The sequence below is a fragment of the Microchirus variegatus genome (assembly GCF_963457635.1).
Source record: "Microchirus variegatus genome assembly, chromosome: 2".
Lineage (NCBI taxonomy): Eukaryota > Metazoa > Chordata > Actinopteri > Pleuronectiformes > Soleidae > Microchirus > Microchirus variegatus.
Genome location: NC_139803.1, coordinates 41,180,511 through 41,194,005, shown reverse-complemented (window position 1 = coordinate 41,194,005; position 13,495 = coordinate 41,180,511). Strand labels below are relative to the sequence as shown.

The window sequence follows — 13,495 nt, the reverse complement described above, 5'->3', positions numbered from 1 at the left end:
AGGCTACGCTAGTTTTGCTAAACGTTAGCTTGGGATATTAGCACATATACTGTGTGTATTTAAAGTTGTTAAAAGTCATTCTAAGCGCGTCTTGAGCTATAAACAGCTACCAAAAACTGATAAATCTGGAGTCTGCGTCCATTTCTTGCAAATTGAGAATCATTTAGACAAAACTGTGTTCAAGGTGTCTCCAAAGTTTAATGATACAATCTTTAAATTATTAGATTTTTGCCAAACATTCCTGAGTATCATAGATCACCGTGACGGAAAAAGCAATAATCGAGTTAGATGTTAATTGATGAATTCATTATCCACAGATTTTAATGCTGCTGCAGCAAAGACGAAGCCTTTGTCTCGTTTCACCAGCGTCACTTGAGCGTGTTTAGACGAGCAAAATCATTTCAAGCACCATATCGCAGATTGTTTTGAAGGATTTGAGAGATAAAGCAAACAGTCTTCCTGGAAAATAGATTTGTCAGGTCAGAGCAGCCGCCGCCGCTGATGATTTCATAAAACCTGACCTTGCTTTTTGTCAGAAACCCTAACCCCCCCCCACACACACACGCGCGCCAACGCGCCGCTCGCTGCTTCACACACTTTTAAACGTCTGAAGCGTTTTCACTGAGGACCGCGTCCTCACATCATCAGGAAATAATGAAGTCTTTGTCCTTGAACAGCTGCAGATGTTGACGGGCAGGACGACTGCAGCTGTCACCGTCTCAGCTCCACAGCGCATACACTTTGTTCGTGTGTGTTTTTTTCACGACGCACAAAAAGTTCCGACACCTTGCACCTTGTGAATCAGGGGTCTCAAACTGGCGGCCTGGGGGCCACATGCGCCCCCCCCCCCCCCAATTAATATCATGTTATAATGAAAACATGCGCCACGACTTCACCGTTTTTTTTATAACAGTAATAATAAGACAGAATTATCCCATTATTAAATGTGTAATAAACAACATTCAATTACACATATAAATACACTTGTTAGGGCCACGAACGGCAGCGGCCGAAACGGCTCCTGGTACAAATTTTAATGACAGTTGTCCACACTATAAATTAACACACTATAAATAAATATCTGTTTTTGATATTAATCCATTAATTTTGCATCGTAAATAGTAGTATTAAAGGGACACTGTGTAGTATTTACGGGTTAATATAACCCAAAATCCACTTTTTTATACATATTATGTGCTCCTGCATTGTCTAGTCGCTGTATAATAGTTTTTGTTTCATTTTCATAGTGTTTCAAAAAGTCATGTAAAATGACATGGTCATGGCAAGCCAAACTCGCTTAAACTCTATTATTGCCTAAGAATTGCATACATTATTTTCTTTTGAATGTTTTTAGAGTTCCGAAAAATGGAGACGGTTAGCTTGGCTCGGGACTTTTTGTGGGTCTGGTCACTCTTCGGGGCTCCCCCTACAGGTTCGGAGTACATTACATATTTTTACGATCATCGAAACATGATCCGTGCTGGTCGGCAAAAGTAGTGCTGGGCACGTTAACGGCGTCAACGTTAGCGTAGCAACAGTTCAGCAGGAGGTGGAAATTTGAGCTTAAAATAGTGCTGGGCACGTTAATGGCGGTTTACGGCGCTAACGGTGTTCACGCTTGACGCACTTGCATGACGACTGACCGGAAAAAGACGTGCGCGACGCCATGTTTTTTTTACGCGCCGCGGCACCGGAGTCCGGGCACCGTTAGCTCCGTTAGCCGTGCTAGCTCGTTTAGCGCCGTTAGCGCGCCTACAGTGGAACTGGAGCGGTTTGTCTGTTCATTGGAAGGAAAAAGAGCAGCGCTACAAATAACCAGCGTACGTACGTGTAACTGCGTATGTGGTTAGCCTCAGGTTAGCGTTACTTCAGAGACTCGATTTAACAATTCGGAGTCGCGTAAACATTTTTCCAGTCAGTCGCCGTGGAAACAGGGCATGAGCTAACATTGACCCCGCTAACCGATGATTACTCGCGTTTCCTGTTCGTCTCTGCGTCCTTTTTCGCCGCCTAAAACCAGGCAATCGCTGCCTCGATGTCATATCCGGTATATATAGCTAGGACGTGTGTGTTTTTGCGAGACCCTAAAAAAACAGACAGTAGGGGGCAGTGGAGACAGGCCCTAATCTAAGACACATTTCACCGCCACGACGACTCTGAAGCTGTTAAATTAGGGCAAAAACCCTCGAATCGTTCTGTTTGCTTTGTTTATATTTAAAAATATGCTGTTCGGCTTTAACATAAACAAGCAAAAAAAAACAAAAAAACAACGTTTTTGGACGATTGGAAATGATAATAACTCTCGCAGGAGGTGTCGGGACCATTAGAGGAACCATTAAACTCACACCCGCCTCCGTCATTGTTTGTGTTAATAATACTTTAAAAGGTGTGGATTATGCCTCTCGCTTAATCATCCAGTCAGTGTACAAATAAGAGCCCGCCATCGTTAGCGAAACCCGAATCAGACCTTTTTAATTAAAGAGGAGGAAGAGGAGGAAATGATGAAGGGAAGAGGTCAAGACAGTCCACAGAAAACCACTTCAATCCCTTTCTTATTAACTCTCAGTGACGCAGGATCTTCCTTCCCCCCCATCGATCTCTCCGCGTCCGTCTAATTATCGCGCTTCTTCAGGTCCTCGAGTGTGAAAGAGGTGAAGTTTCACACCATTTTTGTCTTTTAAAAAGAAGATACGGACGGACGAGACAGCCACGTTAATTAAAGATCTCTTCACACGGTCGAGTACAAATAGATGAAAAAATTGAGCTTGTGGACGTTGTTAAAGTGGGATTTTCCAAAGTAAAAGCTTTATTTAAAGGGAAAAAACTGCACTTAAATGTGCAGTAACTGTTAAAAAAGAGGCCGTTTTTTTAGGCTTTTCAAAGTAAAAAAAAAACGTCAATCTTTAATTTCTGCCCAAGTAAAGTCATTTTACCTACATTTTTGCTGGACCTTTAAGGCTTTTTCAAAATAAAACCATGTCTTGAATGTAACTAATAATTATATATGTACCTGTACAAATAGAATTTTTAGTAAAAAAAAAATAATTGTAAAAACTTATGTAACAAAAAAAAAGATGTTTCAGGCCTTTTCAAAGTAAAATGTGTGAAATAGAACTGTAAAAATATTACAGCTAGTAGCTGCTGAAATTCAATTAACTGGTTTTTTTTAGGCTTTTCAAAGTAAAAAAAAAACAACTTAAAGGTGCATTATGTAATAAATCTAAAGCAACTGGCCATAAAATCCTCCTAATACGTCACAGAGACTCAGGAATAATGTTCATATAACAAACTGAACTCACCAACAACAACAGTACAGACAAAATATTTGCATTAAAAATATATATTTTGCAGACTGCAAATCATGTTTATGTTTTGAAATCATGTTTTGGCGTCATGTGGCGCCACCTACCGCCGTCTACCAATCATTGCAGTCTGTAGAGTCTCAGCTGCCGAGCGACCACGGGTTGCCAGTTAGGTCAGAAAACGATAACCTTAAAAAAGACCTCGGTATTTTGAATTTGAATGTAGTAACCATTTTTGGCCACATTCTTACATATGGCACCTTTAAAATCGGATTTTCCAAAGTAAAAGCTTTTTTTTTTTTAAAGCAAAAACTGAGCTAAACAAACAAGCAAAATGGCCTTTTTAAGGCTTTTCAAAGTAAAAAAAAAAAAGAACTTCAATCTTAATTTCTGCCCAATTAATTAAAGTAATTTCAACTAAATTTTCACGGCTGGACCTTTAAGGCTTTTTCAAAATAAAACCACGTCTTGAATGTAACTAATAATGTGAAAACTAAACATTGATGTACCTGTACAAATAGAATTTTAAGTACATTTTTTACACAATAAAACTTACATAACAAAAAAAAAGATGTTTCAGGCCTTTTCAAAGTAAAATGTGTGAAATAGAAGAGAGACTGAGACTCTACTGACTGCAATGATTGGTAGACGGCGGTAGGTGGCGCCACATGACGCCAAAACATGATTTCAAAACATAAACATGATTTGCAGTCTGCAAAAAAAATGTTTTACGCAAATATTTTGTCTGTACTGTTGTTGTTGGTGAGTTCAGTTTGTTATATGAACATTATTCCTGAGTCTCTGTGACATATTAGGAGGATTTTATGGCCTTTAGTTGATTTAGATTTATTACATAATGCACCTTTAAAGATATATATTTTTTTTTTCATAGTTTTTCTTACGATATCGTCAGGTTGTAGCAACCGAAATTGAATACATTTAGCTTGTATGGACGTGTGAACAGCAGATTTTTCCAAAGTAAAAGCTTTTTTGAAGCAAAAACGAAACTTAAATGTGGGTCAAACGCAAAATTATAGCTGCTATTAGCTAAATTAGCTGCTACGCAAACGCACAAATTTGCTCTCGTCACAGAAACGCTGTGCAGTAAATCTTTAATTTTTGCCCAATTTCAGTGATTTCACCGACATTGTTGAGGCTTTTTCAAAATGAAGATGTTTCTTGAGTAAAATGTGGACGTACCTTAAAAACAAAGGAGCGCTTGTTTTTGGGCTTTTTCAAAGTAAAACGTGTTAAATGTGAAATATTACAAGTAATTGCTGCTTCACGTGGGCGCGCGGTGATCGACAGCGAGGAGCCGACGATGTGAAAAACACACAGTTACTCATGTTTCCTCACTGTGGAAAATGTCATATTTAATTCACCCGTCAATCTAAGGACACCTTTTCATGTCGCGTACGCGGGAAATGGTTTCTTCCGAAGAGGAGGACAACAAAGACCAGAAGATTGCAGGAAATCCATTTGAGCTAAATCCAGTTCCAGGAGCTGCTGATTCAAATTGAAATAGGTTTGAAATATGACGGACAGTCGCCTGTTTCTCTCGATGTCTCGTCACTGGGTTTTTTTTAACCAGTTTCCCTGGCAACAGTGAAATGTACGTTGTTTTGTAAATTGCAAAAGACTGATTTGGACTTGAAGTGGTTTGACGAGCAGAAACCACAAACTAGGTCTGGTTTCTGCTCCGGTTGCAGTTATTTACAATCCACTGCATGTTTAAAAAGTGCATTTACAGCTTTATTTGGATAAAAACACTGCAGTTGTACACGAATAAGAGATTTCGCGTTTTAAATTAGAAATTTGAAACAGTAAAAAGCAAATTTGGAATGTAGTTTTTGAAGTATTATGTCTCCCAATGTGCAAAAACAGGTCAAACAAATCTACATTTTACCGTAAAAAATTCAGTAAAATTATTTTAAAAAAAAGAATCGAGTTTTTTTCGCACTCAGATACACAAAGTTTTCAGTGGTGATAAAATACATCATAACACAATCATATAGCCAACGTGTATTTGTTTTAAACAACTTTCTATTTTGAAAAAAACACCCGTTTGTGTTATTTGTGTACAGTTTATTTTTGGAACTTCAGGGAGAAAAAGGCAGCTAGCGTAAGCTTTTATTTATGCAAGTTTTTTTTTTGTGCAGTAAGTAAGTTTTTATTTTTTTCCGAATTAATACAATTTATTCATTCAAAACAAATTAGCTAAAGCTAAAGCTAAAGCCAAGCTAACTAATTAACAAAAGTTAACTTTTGTCTTAAGTTTGCCTTTGTGTGATCACATGATCACATTATCGTATACAAACTGTATTGTTTTGATGCCATAATTTGCCATTTCAATTTTTTAATCGAGAATCGGTTGAATCCAGAATCGTATGAATCGAATCGGTTGAATCCAGAATCGATTCCCATCCCTATAAACAACATATGAACATAGAAACACGACATCACGTTTTTGCCAATTCAAAATTATTGCTGCTACTTAAACGCACAAATTTGCTCCCGTCACAGAAACACTGCGCTAAAGTAACCTAGCGTAGCGATAGCCTGTCATAGATAACAACACGTCATCGGCATATAATGAGAACTTCATTTTCTTAAGGTATGCAAATATGGAAAAAAAAACACAGTTTATGGGATTTTTGTTGTTGTTGTTGAAATTGCCGTGCTTTGTTTCCTCCACAGTTTTGGACACCGAATGATAAGAGGGTGAATCAGTAATGGTACGGTCGTTAGCTGCAGACGCGACGCCCTTGTCGAGGGTCAGATTTCCACACAGTCTGTAGAGAACCAGACCTGCCTGTTCCCCTGCAGACGAGACATTTTGGGGTGGGACAATGTCCCAGAATGGGCCCGAGTACATTTGGGGTTATGAATAAATAATGACCTCCCTCTCCTCGACGTTTGCCCTAAAGCAAGGCACTTTCGCTGCCCGGCAAATATAATGGAAGACAGCAGTGATTTAAACATTTGAAAAATAACGATGCAGCTGGGGTTACAGTACTCAGAGAGCACAGACCACCGAAATCTGAACATGCCGAGTCAGCGATTCCGACAACATATGCAGATGCCTTTGATTTGCCCTCTCAATACTTCATAATACTTCATAAAATCACTTGATTTCATTTAATATGCTAATATTTGGCAGATTATACCTCACCTATTCCTTTGTACTTGTTAGAATACACTTAAAAGGCCAGTGCAACCCATAAAATGCTCATTCCCACTTGCCAAAAAGTGATCGCAGCTCCTACCTTATAACCGTAACATTTGTTCTGCCCTAAAATCAGTTGATTTCATTTAATAGGCTAATATTTGGCAGATTACACCTCACCTATTCCTTTGCACTTGTTAGAATACTCTTAAAGGACCAGTGCAACCCATAAAATGCTCATTCCCGCTTGCCAAAAAGTGATCTCAGCTCCTACCTTGTAACCGTAACATTTTTTCTGCTTTAAAATCACTTGATTTCAATCATGAGGCTAATATTTGGCAGATTATACCTCACCTATTCTGTTTTTATTTATTTGAATAACTTCAAATATGTCAGTGCGACTCATACGATGTACATTCCCGCTTGCCAAAAAGTGATCGCAGCTCCTACCTCATAACCGTAAAAAATTTTCTGCCCTAAAATCTCTTGATTTCATTTAATAGGCTAATATTTGGCAGATTATACCTCACCTATTCCTTTGCACTTGTTAGAATACTCTTAAAGGACCAGTACAACCCAGAAAATGTACATTCCCACTTGCCAAAAAGTGATCTCAGCTCCTACCTTATAACCGTAACATTTTTTCTGCCCTAAAATCACTTGATTTCATTTAATAGGCTAATATTTGGCAGAGTATACCTCACCTATTCCTTTGCACTTGTTAGAATACTCTTAAAGGACCAGTGCAACCCATAAAATGCTCATTCCCGCTTGCCAAAAAGTGATCTCAGCTCCTACCTTGTAACCGTAACATTTTTTCTGCTTTTAAAATCACTTGATTTCAATCATGAGGCTAATATTTGGCAGATTATACCTCACCTATTCTGTTTTTATTTATTTGAATAACTTCAAATATGTCAGTGCGACTCATACGATGTGCATTCCCGCTTGCCAAAAAGTGATCGCAGTTCCTACCTTATAACAGTAACGTTTTTTTCTGCCCTAAAATCACTTGATTTCAATCACAAGGCTAATATTTGGCAGATTATACCTCACCTATTCCTTTGCACTTGTTAGAATACTCTTAAAGGACCAGTACAACCCAGAAAATGTACATTCCCACTTGCCAAAAAGTGATCTCAGCTCCTACCTTATAACCGTAACATTTTTTCTGCCCTAAAATCACTTGATTTCATTTAATAGGCTAATATTTGGCAGAGTATACCTCACCTATTCCTTTGCACTTGTTAGAATACACTTAAAGGACCAGTACAACCCAGAAAAATGCTCATTCCCGCTTGCCAAAAAGTGATCGCAGCTCCTACCTTATAACCGTAACATTTTTTCTGCACTAAAATCACTTGATTTCAATCATGAGGCTAATATTTGGCAGATTATACCTCACCTATTCTGTTTTTATTTATTTGAATAACTTCAAATATGTCAGTGCGACTCATACGACGTACATTCCCGCTTGCCAAAAAGTGATCGCAGCTCCTACCTTATAACCGTAAAAAATTTTCTGCCCTAAAATCACTTGATTTCAATCACGAGGCTAATATTTAGCAGAGTATACCTCACCTATTCCTTTGTACTTGTTAAAATACACATATTCACATCGATGAATCGACGATGAAATGAGTCATTAGTTGCAGGAAATGAAGAAAATGATGAATAAATGTATGTGTTTTCATGGGTCTTACATTCACACCTATACCAATCATAGCTGAAGCAGATAAAAAAAAACCCGTCCCACGTCATCACATCCATCTTCTCCCTCTCATTAACACACACCTTTCTCAATTCCCTGCTACTTTCCCTTTTCACCTCATCCTCTTTCTTTGTGTTTTTGTGCTTTGTCATGACTCCTCCACCTTCTCACATCACTCTCTCTCTCTCTCTCCTCCCACAGTCCCAGTGAAGCAGAAAAATATGAAGAAGTTATTCCTGGTCTGCATTGCCATCAGCACCGTCAGTCTTCTGCTGCACCATGGAGGCCACTGGAGCTGGTGAGTACACTTCTGTCATCGACCCAGTCGCTGTGCTCGTGTGATTGACACTTCTAACATTCGCTTCTGCTTTTTTTTTTTTTCTTTCTCTCTCTCCAGGAAGTCCTTCCACATCGGCGGCCTTAACCTCTGCTCCCACCCTTCTCCGGGTTCGAAGCCCAAACACACCAACGTGGCCTTCCTCAAGACCCACAAGACGGCCAGCTCCACCATGCAGAACATCCTGTTCCGCTTTGCCGAGCGCAACAACCTGACGGTGGCGCTGCCCGTGCCGTCCTGCAATCACCAGTTCTGCTACCCGATGTCCTTCAAGACCCACTTTGTCCACCCGCACACGCTGCCGCCAAACGTCATCTCCAACCACATGCGCTTCAACAAGACGGAGGTGCAGTGGCTGATGCCCAACGACACGTTTTACATCACAATACTGCGCGAGCCGGGCTCCATGTTTGAGTCCCTGTTCAGCTACTACAACCAATACTGTCTGAGCTTCAAGAGTGTGCCCAACGCCTCCCTGGAAGCTTTCGTAGAGGACCCCTGGCGCTACTATCGGCCACAAGAAAAGTTTTCCATGTACGCACGCAACACCTTGACCTTCGACCTGGGCGGGGAGAAGGATCGCCCAGCAACAGATGTGGCGTATGCGGAGGCCTTTGTTGCAGAGGTGGAGCGGGTTTTCCCCCTGGTGATGATCACGGAGTACTTTGACGAGTCGCTGGTTCTTCTCCGCCATCTCCTCAACTGGGATCTGGACGACATAATCTACGTCAAGCTCAACATGCGGACCCAGAGCTCGAAGCGGAGCCTGACGCCAGGCCTTTCCGCAAAGATCCGTGCTTGGAACTCCCTGGACGCGCGTCTCTACGATCACTTCAACGCCTCGCTGTGGCGCCGGCTGTCGGCTCTGGGTCTGGACTGCGTGGCGAGGGAAGTGCGTCTACTTCAACAGGCACAGGAGCGACTGATGAGGAGCTGCTTCGGCAGGCGGATGCCGCTTCTCAAGTCGGCGGCACAGATCGCGAACAAAAACCTCCGTCCGTGGCAGCCTAGCGCAAAAGTCAACATTGTGGGGTACGACTTCCCCGTAAATCTCAGCCACGGGTTCATGAGCCAAGCCCAGGAACTCTGCCTCAAGCTCATCTTGCCCGAGACGCAGTACACAAAGGACTTGTTGCACTCGGAATCGCTGCACTACCGCCAACGCAACCAGCGCCGCGGTCCGCAGCAGTCGCACCATTTCCAGCAGTCCATACGCACAGTCCTGCCTCGGCATCCTCAAGTGCACCGTGGCCAACAGTCGGCTGTAGCTCCAGGTCCTGCCCCAGGAAATTGGTCCACCCATACCCCAGGAAATGGGTCCACCCATACCCCAGGTAATGGGTCCACCCATACCCCAACAAATGGGTCCACCCATACCCCAACAAATGGGTCCACCCATACCCCAACAAATGGGTCCACCCATACCCCAGGAAATGGGTCCACTCATACCCCGAAGGCTGCAGCAGAAACTACAAGTCAGACCACTCAGCCAGGGCCGAAATCTGCACAGCCTGGGAAATAGATATAACAGACTGCATTGTTCCGCCTATCCTGATTGCAAGAACAATGGTTGGCTGTCGTTGGGGGGGTGGGGGTCACACTTTGGAGACGCTTGGGGTTTTCTTGAATCAATGCACCTCCCTTCCGGAAATTTGGGGTAGAAGTAAAACAAGGGTGACTAGGATTGGACTTATCTGGACCTGAACTTGAATCTTTTTGGTCTGTTGAGGGTGGGAGACATTCGTTTCTTTTAAATCTTTGTTAACTTTGGTGTTTTGTGTTTGAGGACCTTCTTGAAAATGGAACCCGGTTTGCATCTCGAGAGGTTTGTCCTCACATGAACCGTCAGATCTACCGTACACCGGCGCTCGGTGACGTTAGCACGCCCGACCGAGAAAGTGGGCGCTTTGAAGCAAAAGTCTGCTATGGGCACATCTGAGACTCGGCGGAGAAGTGGCAACGTCTGGCCTACTGTGAGGCACAGACTGGGCTTTGTGTGGATTTCACTGGAACGGTATCACGTTACTTGCTTTTTTTTCTCCCCCCGGTTTCTCCCCCCGAACATATGCCACTTTAAGTCCTGGAGAGAGACGTAATGACATGAAGGGGTCAGCTGTCGCGTCTCCTGAGAGATAACCTGCAGCCATTATAGTACAAGAGCACAAGAAACAACTCTTTTTCCTTCTTTGTCTTCTCTTACAAACTCTAGATGCTAAAGGAGAAAATGAGCCTAAAAAGCCACTGGATTCTCAATTTGTGGCCCAGCCGTTATGACAGTGATAGCCTTCAGTCAACCTGCTCCAGTTCCTCCCTGCATCCTCTCCTGTTCTGGAGTCCAGAAAGCAAAGCAGACCACAACCCCTATCTCCCCCTCGAAAAGGGTTTCTCGATGGGTGTTTTCATTTTTCTGATCGTTGGGGGTATTACTGCAATAAAGATCTCCAGGATCTCCATCCTCTACGGAAGACGTGGATTTAGTGACCTACCAGCAAACCCCCTGGCACAAGACTAAAAAAAAAAAAAGGGAAACGTAAACAAGTCGACGGGACAAAGACTGGAAGCCCGCGTGGGTCGCAGTGTTTGAATATTTAATCGCGGTGTGTCTCGCAGCACCTCCTATGGCCCATGTGCTTGGGTTACATGGCCTTAGCTTTTCATTAAGGACAGTTTGGACCCAATGAAAGCAGCTCATTCTGAACCCGGAAGAGACGACGAGGGGTGAAAGTGAGGGGGGGCGATCTCCATTTTTTTTAAATGCCTTCTGCTCATAATTAATGTGTAACTTATGTGTTTGAAGCTATTTTCTGACTTGGGGGAAAGTAGTAGTAAGGGGTTTCCGACTTCCTCTTTTTGTGCGGCACTTCGGGTACTCGTTTGGCGACGTTTGTTCGCTCATTTGTGCAAATTGGAAACGGCCAAAACCGGAAGTCTCGCGCAAAGATAACGTCTACTTTCTTGTCTCTGCGGAAAATAAGGTCTATGGGAGAATGCGTGTGTTTGTGTGTGTGTGATTTTCATTGGGTGGCATGGCAACGATTGAAAATCACGTATATGTAAGAGCGGTTTAAAACTACTCGTAATTAGGGTTCGAGCACGACTGTGCAAGAATTATTATTATTATTATTATTATTATTATTATTATTATTATTATTTATTATCATCGTTTCCCATGAATCACTGGGTTAAAGTGCACCGTCACAGGCTCCGGCGGCGGAAACACAGCGCTGTAAAATATTCATGTTGTGTCCGTGTGTCACAAAGACCACTCCTGGAAACCGCACGTCGAGACGATTTCAAATTAATCTTTCATCCCCGCGGCGCTGGAGCGCGGCAAACCGCCGCGAACGCGGCTGCGTTTTTTTTTTTAAAAGACGTGAACCTCAGCTTTTAAAAAAAGCACGAGATAGAGCACAGTGTGGGGGTTTTATTTATTTATGTGCTTTTCCCTTCGGGGTGGAAACAACTCGGCCGTTTGTTTCGGCTTCGTTTTCAGTCGGCTGTCAAATGTGGAAACTGTTGTAGCATCAAGTAAAACTGCTGTAAAAGATGAAAACACTGTATTTTTCTCCACTACTTGATGTGAAAATGAACGAATATCGATGGCCAACATATGGTTTAATATTTAATGAGTTCCTCATAACGCGGCAACATCATCTGCATAAAAACACACCAGATTTTAACATCCAAAAAACGTCATTTTCTACAAACCACATTCACATGAGTTCTCCAGGTTCCTCCCAGATTTTGGGGATTAGGCGAATTGGACGCTCTAAAGTGGTTGTTTAATAAAGTCCCTTAAAGTAAAAATGAAAGAATGTGACCAGAAAACGACTTAAAGGTGCATTATGTAATAAATCTAAAGCAACTAAAGGCCATAAAATCCTCCTAATATGTCACAGAGACTCAGGAATAATGTTCATATAACAAACTGAACTCACCAACAACAACAGTACAGACAAAATATTTGCATTAAAAAATATATATTTTGCAGACTGCAAATCATGTTTATGTTTTGGCGTCATGTGGCGCCACCTACCGCCGTCTACCAATCATTGCAGTCAGTAGAGTCTCAGCTGCCTAGCAACCCATGGGTTGCCAGTTACGTCAGAAAACGAAACATAAAAGACTTCGGTATTTTTGAATTTGAGTGTAGTAAACGTTTTTGGCCACATTCTTACATATGGCGCCTTTAAGTCATTTTCTGGTCACATTCTTACATTTTAACTTTAAGGGACTTTATTAAACAACCATTTTAGAGCGTCCAATTTGCCTAATCCCCAAAATCTGCATGTGTTTGGAAACTCCCAGAAAGAGTTTAAAGCGTAAAAATGTTTCATATATTAAATATTTAATGTTTTCCCGTTTACTTTGGGTACATCACTGCCCTTTTGTCAGGACCAGAAATAAACGGCTAATGTGAGCGAGAATATGTTCTGTAACCTTTTTTATTTATTTTTTTCGTATATTGAATTCTTCGCGTCTCGATGAACGACCTTTGACCCGATTCTTATCGAGCGCCGCTGCGATGATGCCGTGATACGTGAGGTACTTGCCGTGCAGTCGTTAAAACTGATGCTCGGGTGCGTTTGTGTCGTAAATAGACGCGGGCAAAGACGACGCTAACGCTAACGCTAATGTGAGAAAGATGACGAGAATGTTTCTTTACGTCCTGCTGTCTCCTCATTTATTATTATTATTTTTTTTTTACGATGCCTTTTCTTTCGTGGCTTTTTTTAAAGAGTTGTGACGGACTTTATGTGACGCTCATGCTGTCGCGGCTAAGAAAATTGGAGAATTGTCACCGTCTCCCACTTTGTTTTTATTCTTTCAGAGCTTTTCCTGTTGGGTTGGGGTACGCACGACATTCCCATCACATCCTGTTTAACTCCTGAATTCCTCTGTTTCTTAAGCTCATCTGTGAACTTTGGGTTTTTCGGGCTCAGAACACGTGGCTAGCGACAATCAGAGCTAAGGAGCCG

General features: G+C 41.9%; 1 protein-coding gene across 1 annotated transcript; it reads left to right on the top strand.

Annotated features, from left to right (window-relative positions):
- Positions 1–8,400: 8,400 nt before the first annotated feature.
- gal3st3 (galactose-3-O-sulfotransferase 3) lies at positions 8,401–10,455 on the top strand (the record flags this gene model as incomplete). Its single annotated transcript, XM_083907338.1, has 4 exons — positions 8,401–8,477; positions 8,577–9,780; positions 9,851–9,991; positions 10,303–10,455. 4 exons carry the CDS (start codon positions 8,401–8,403, stop codon positions 10,453–10,455), a joined length of 1,575 nt encoding a protein of 524 aa, XP_083763464.1.
- Between the last annotated feature and the right edge of the window lie 3,040 nt (positions 10,456–13,495).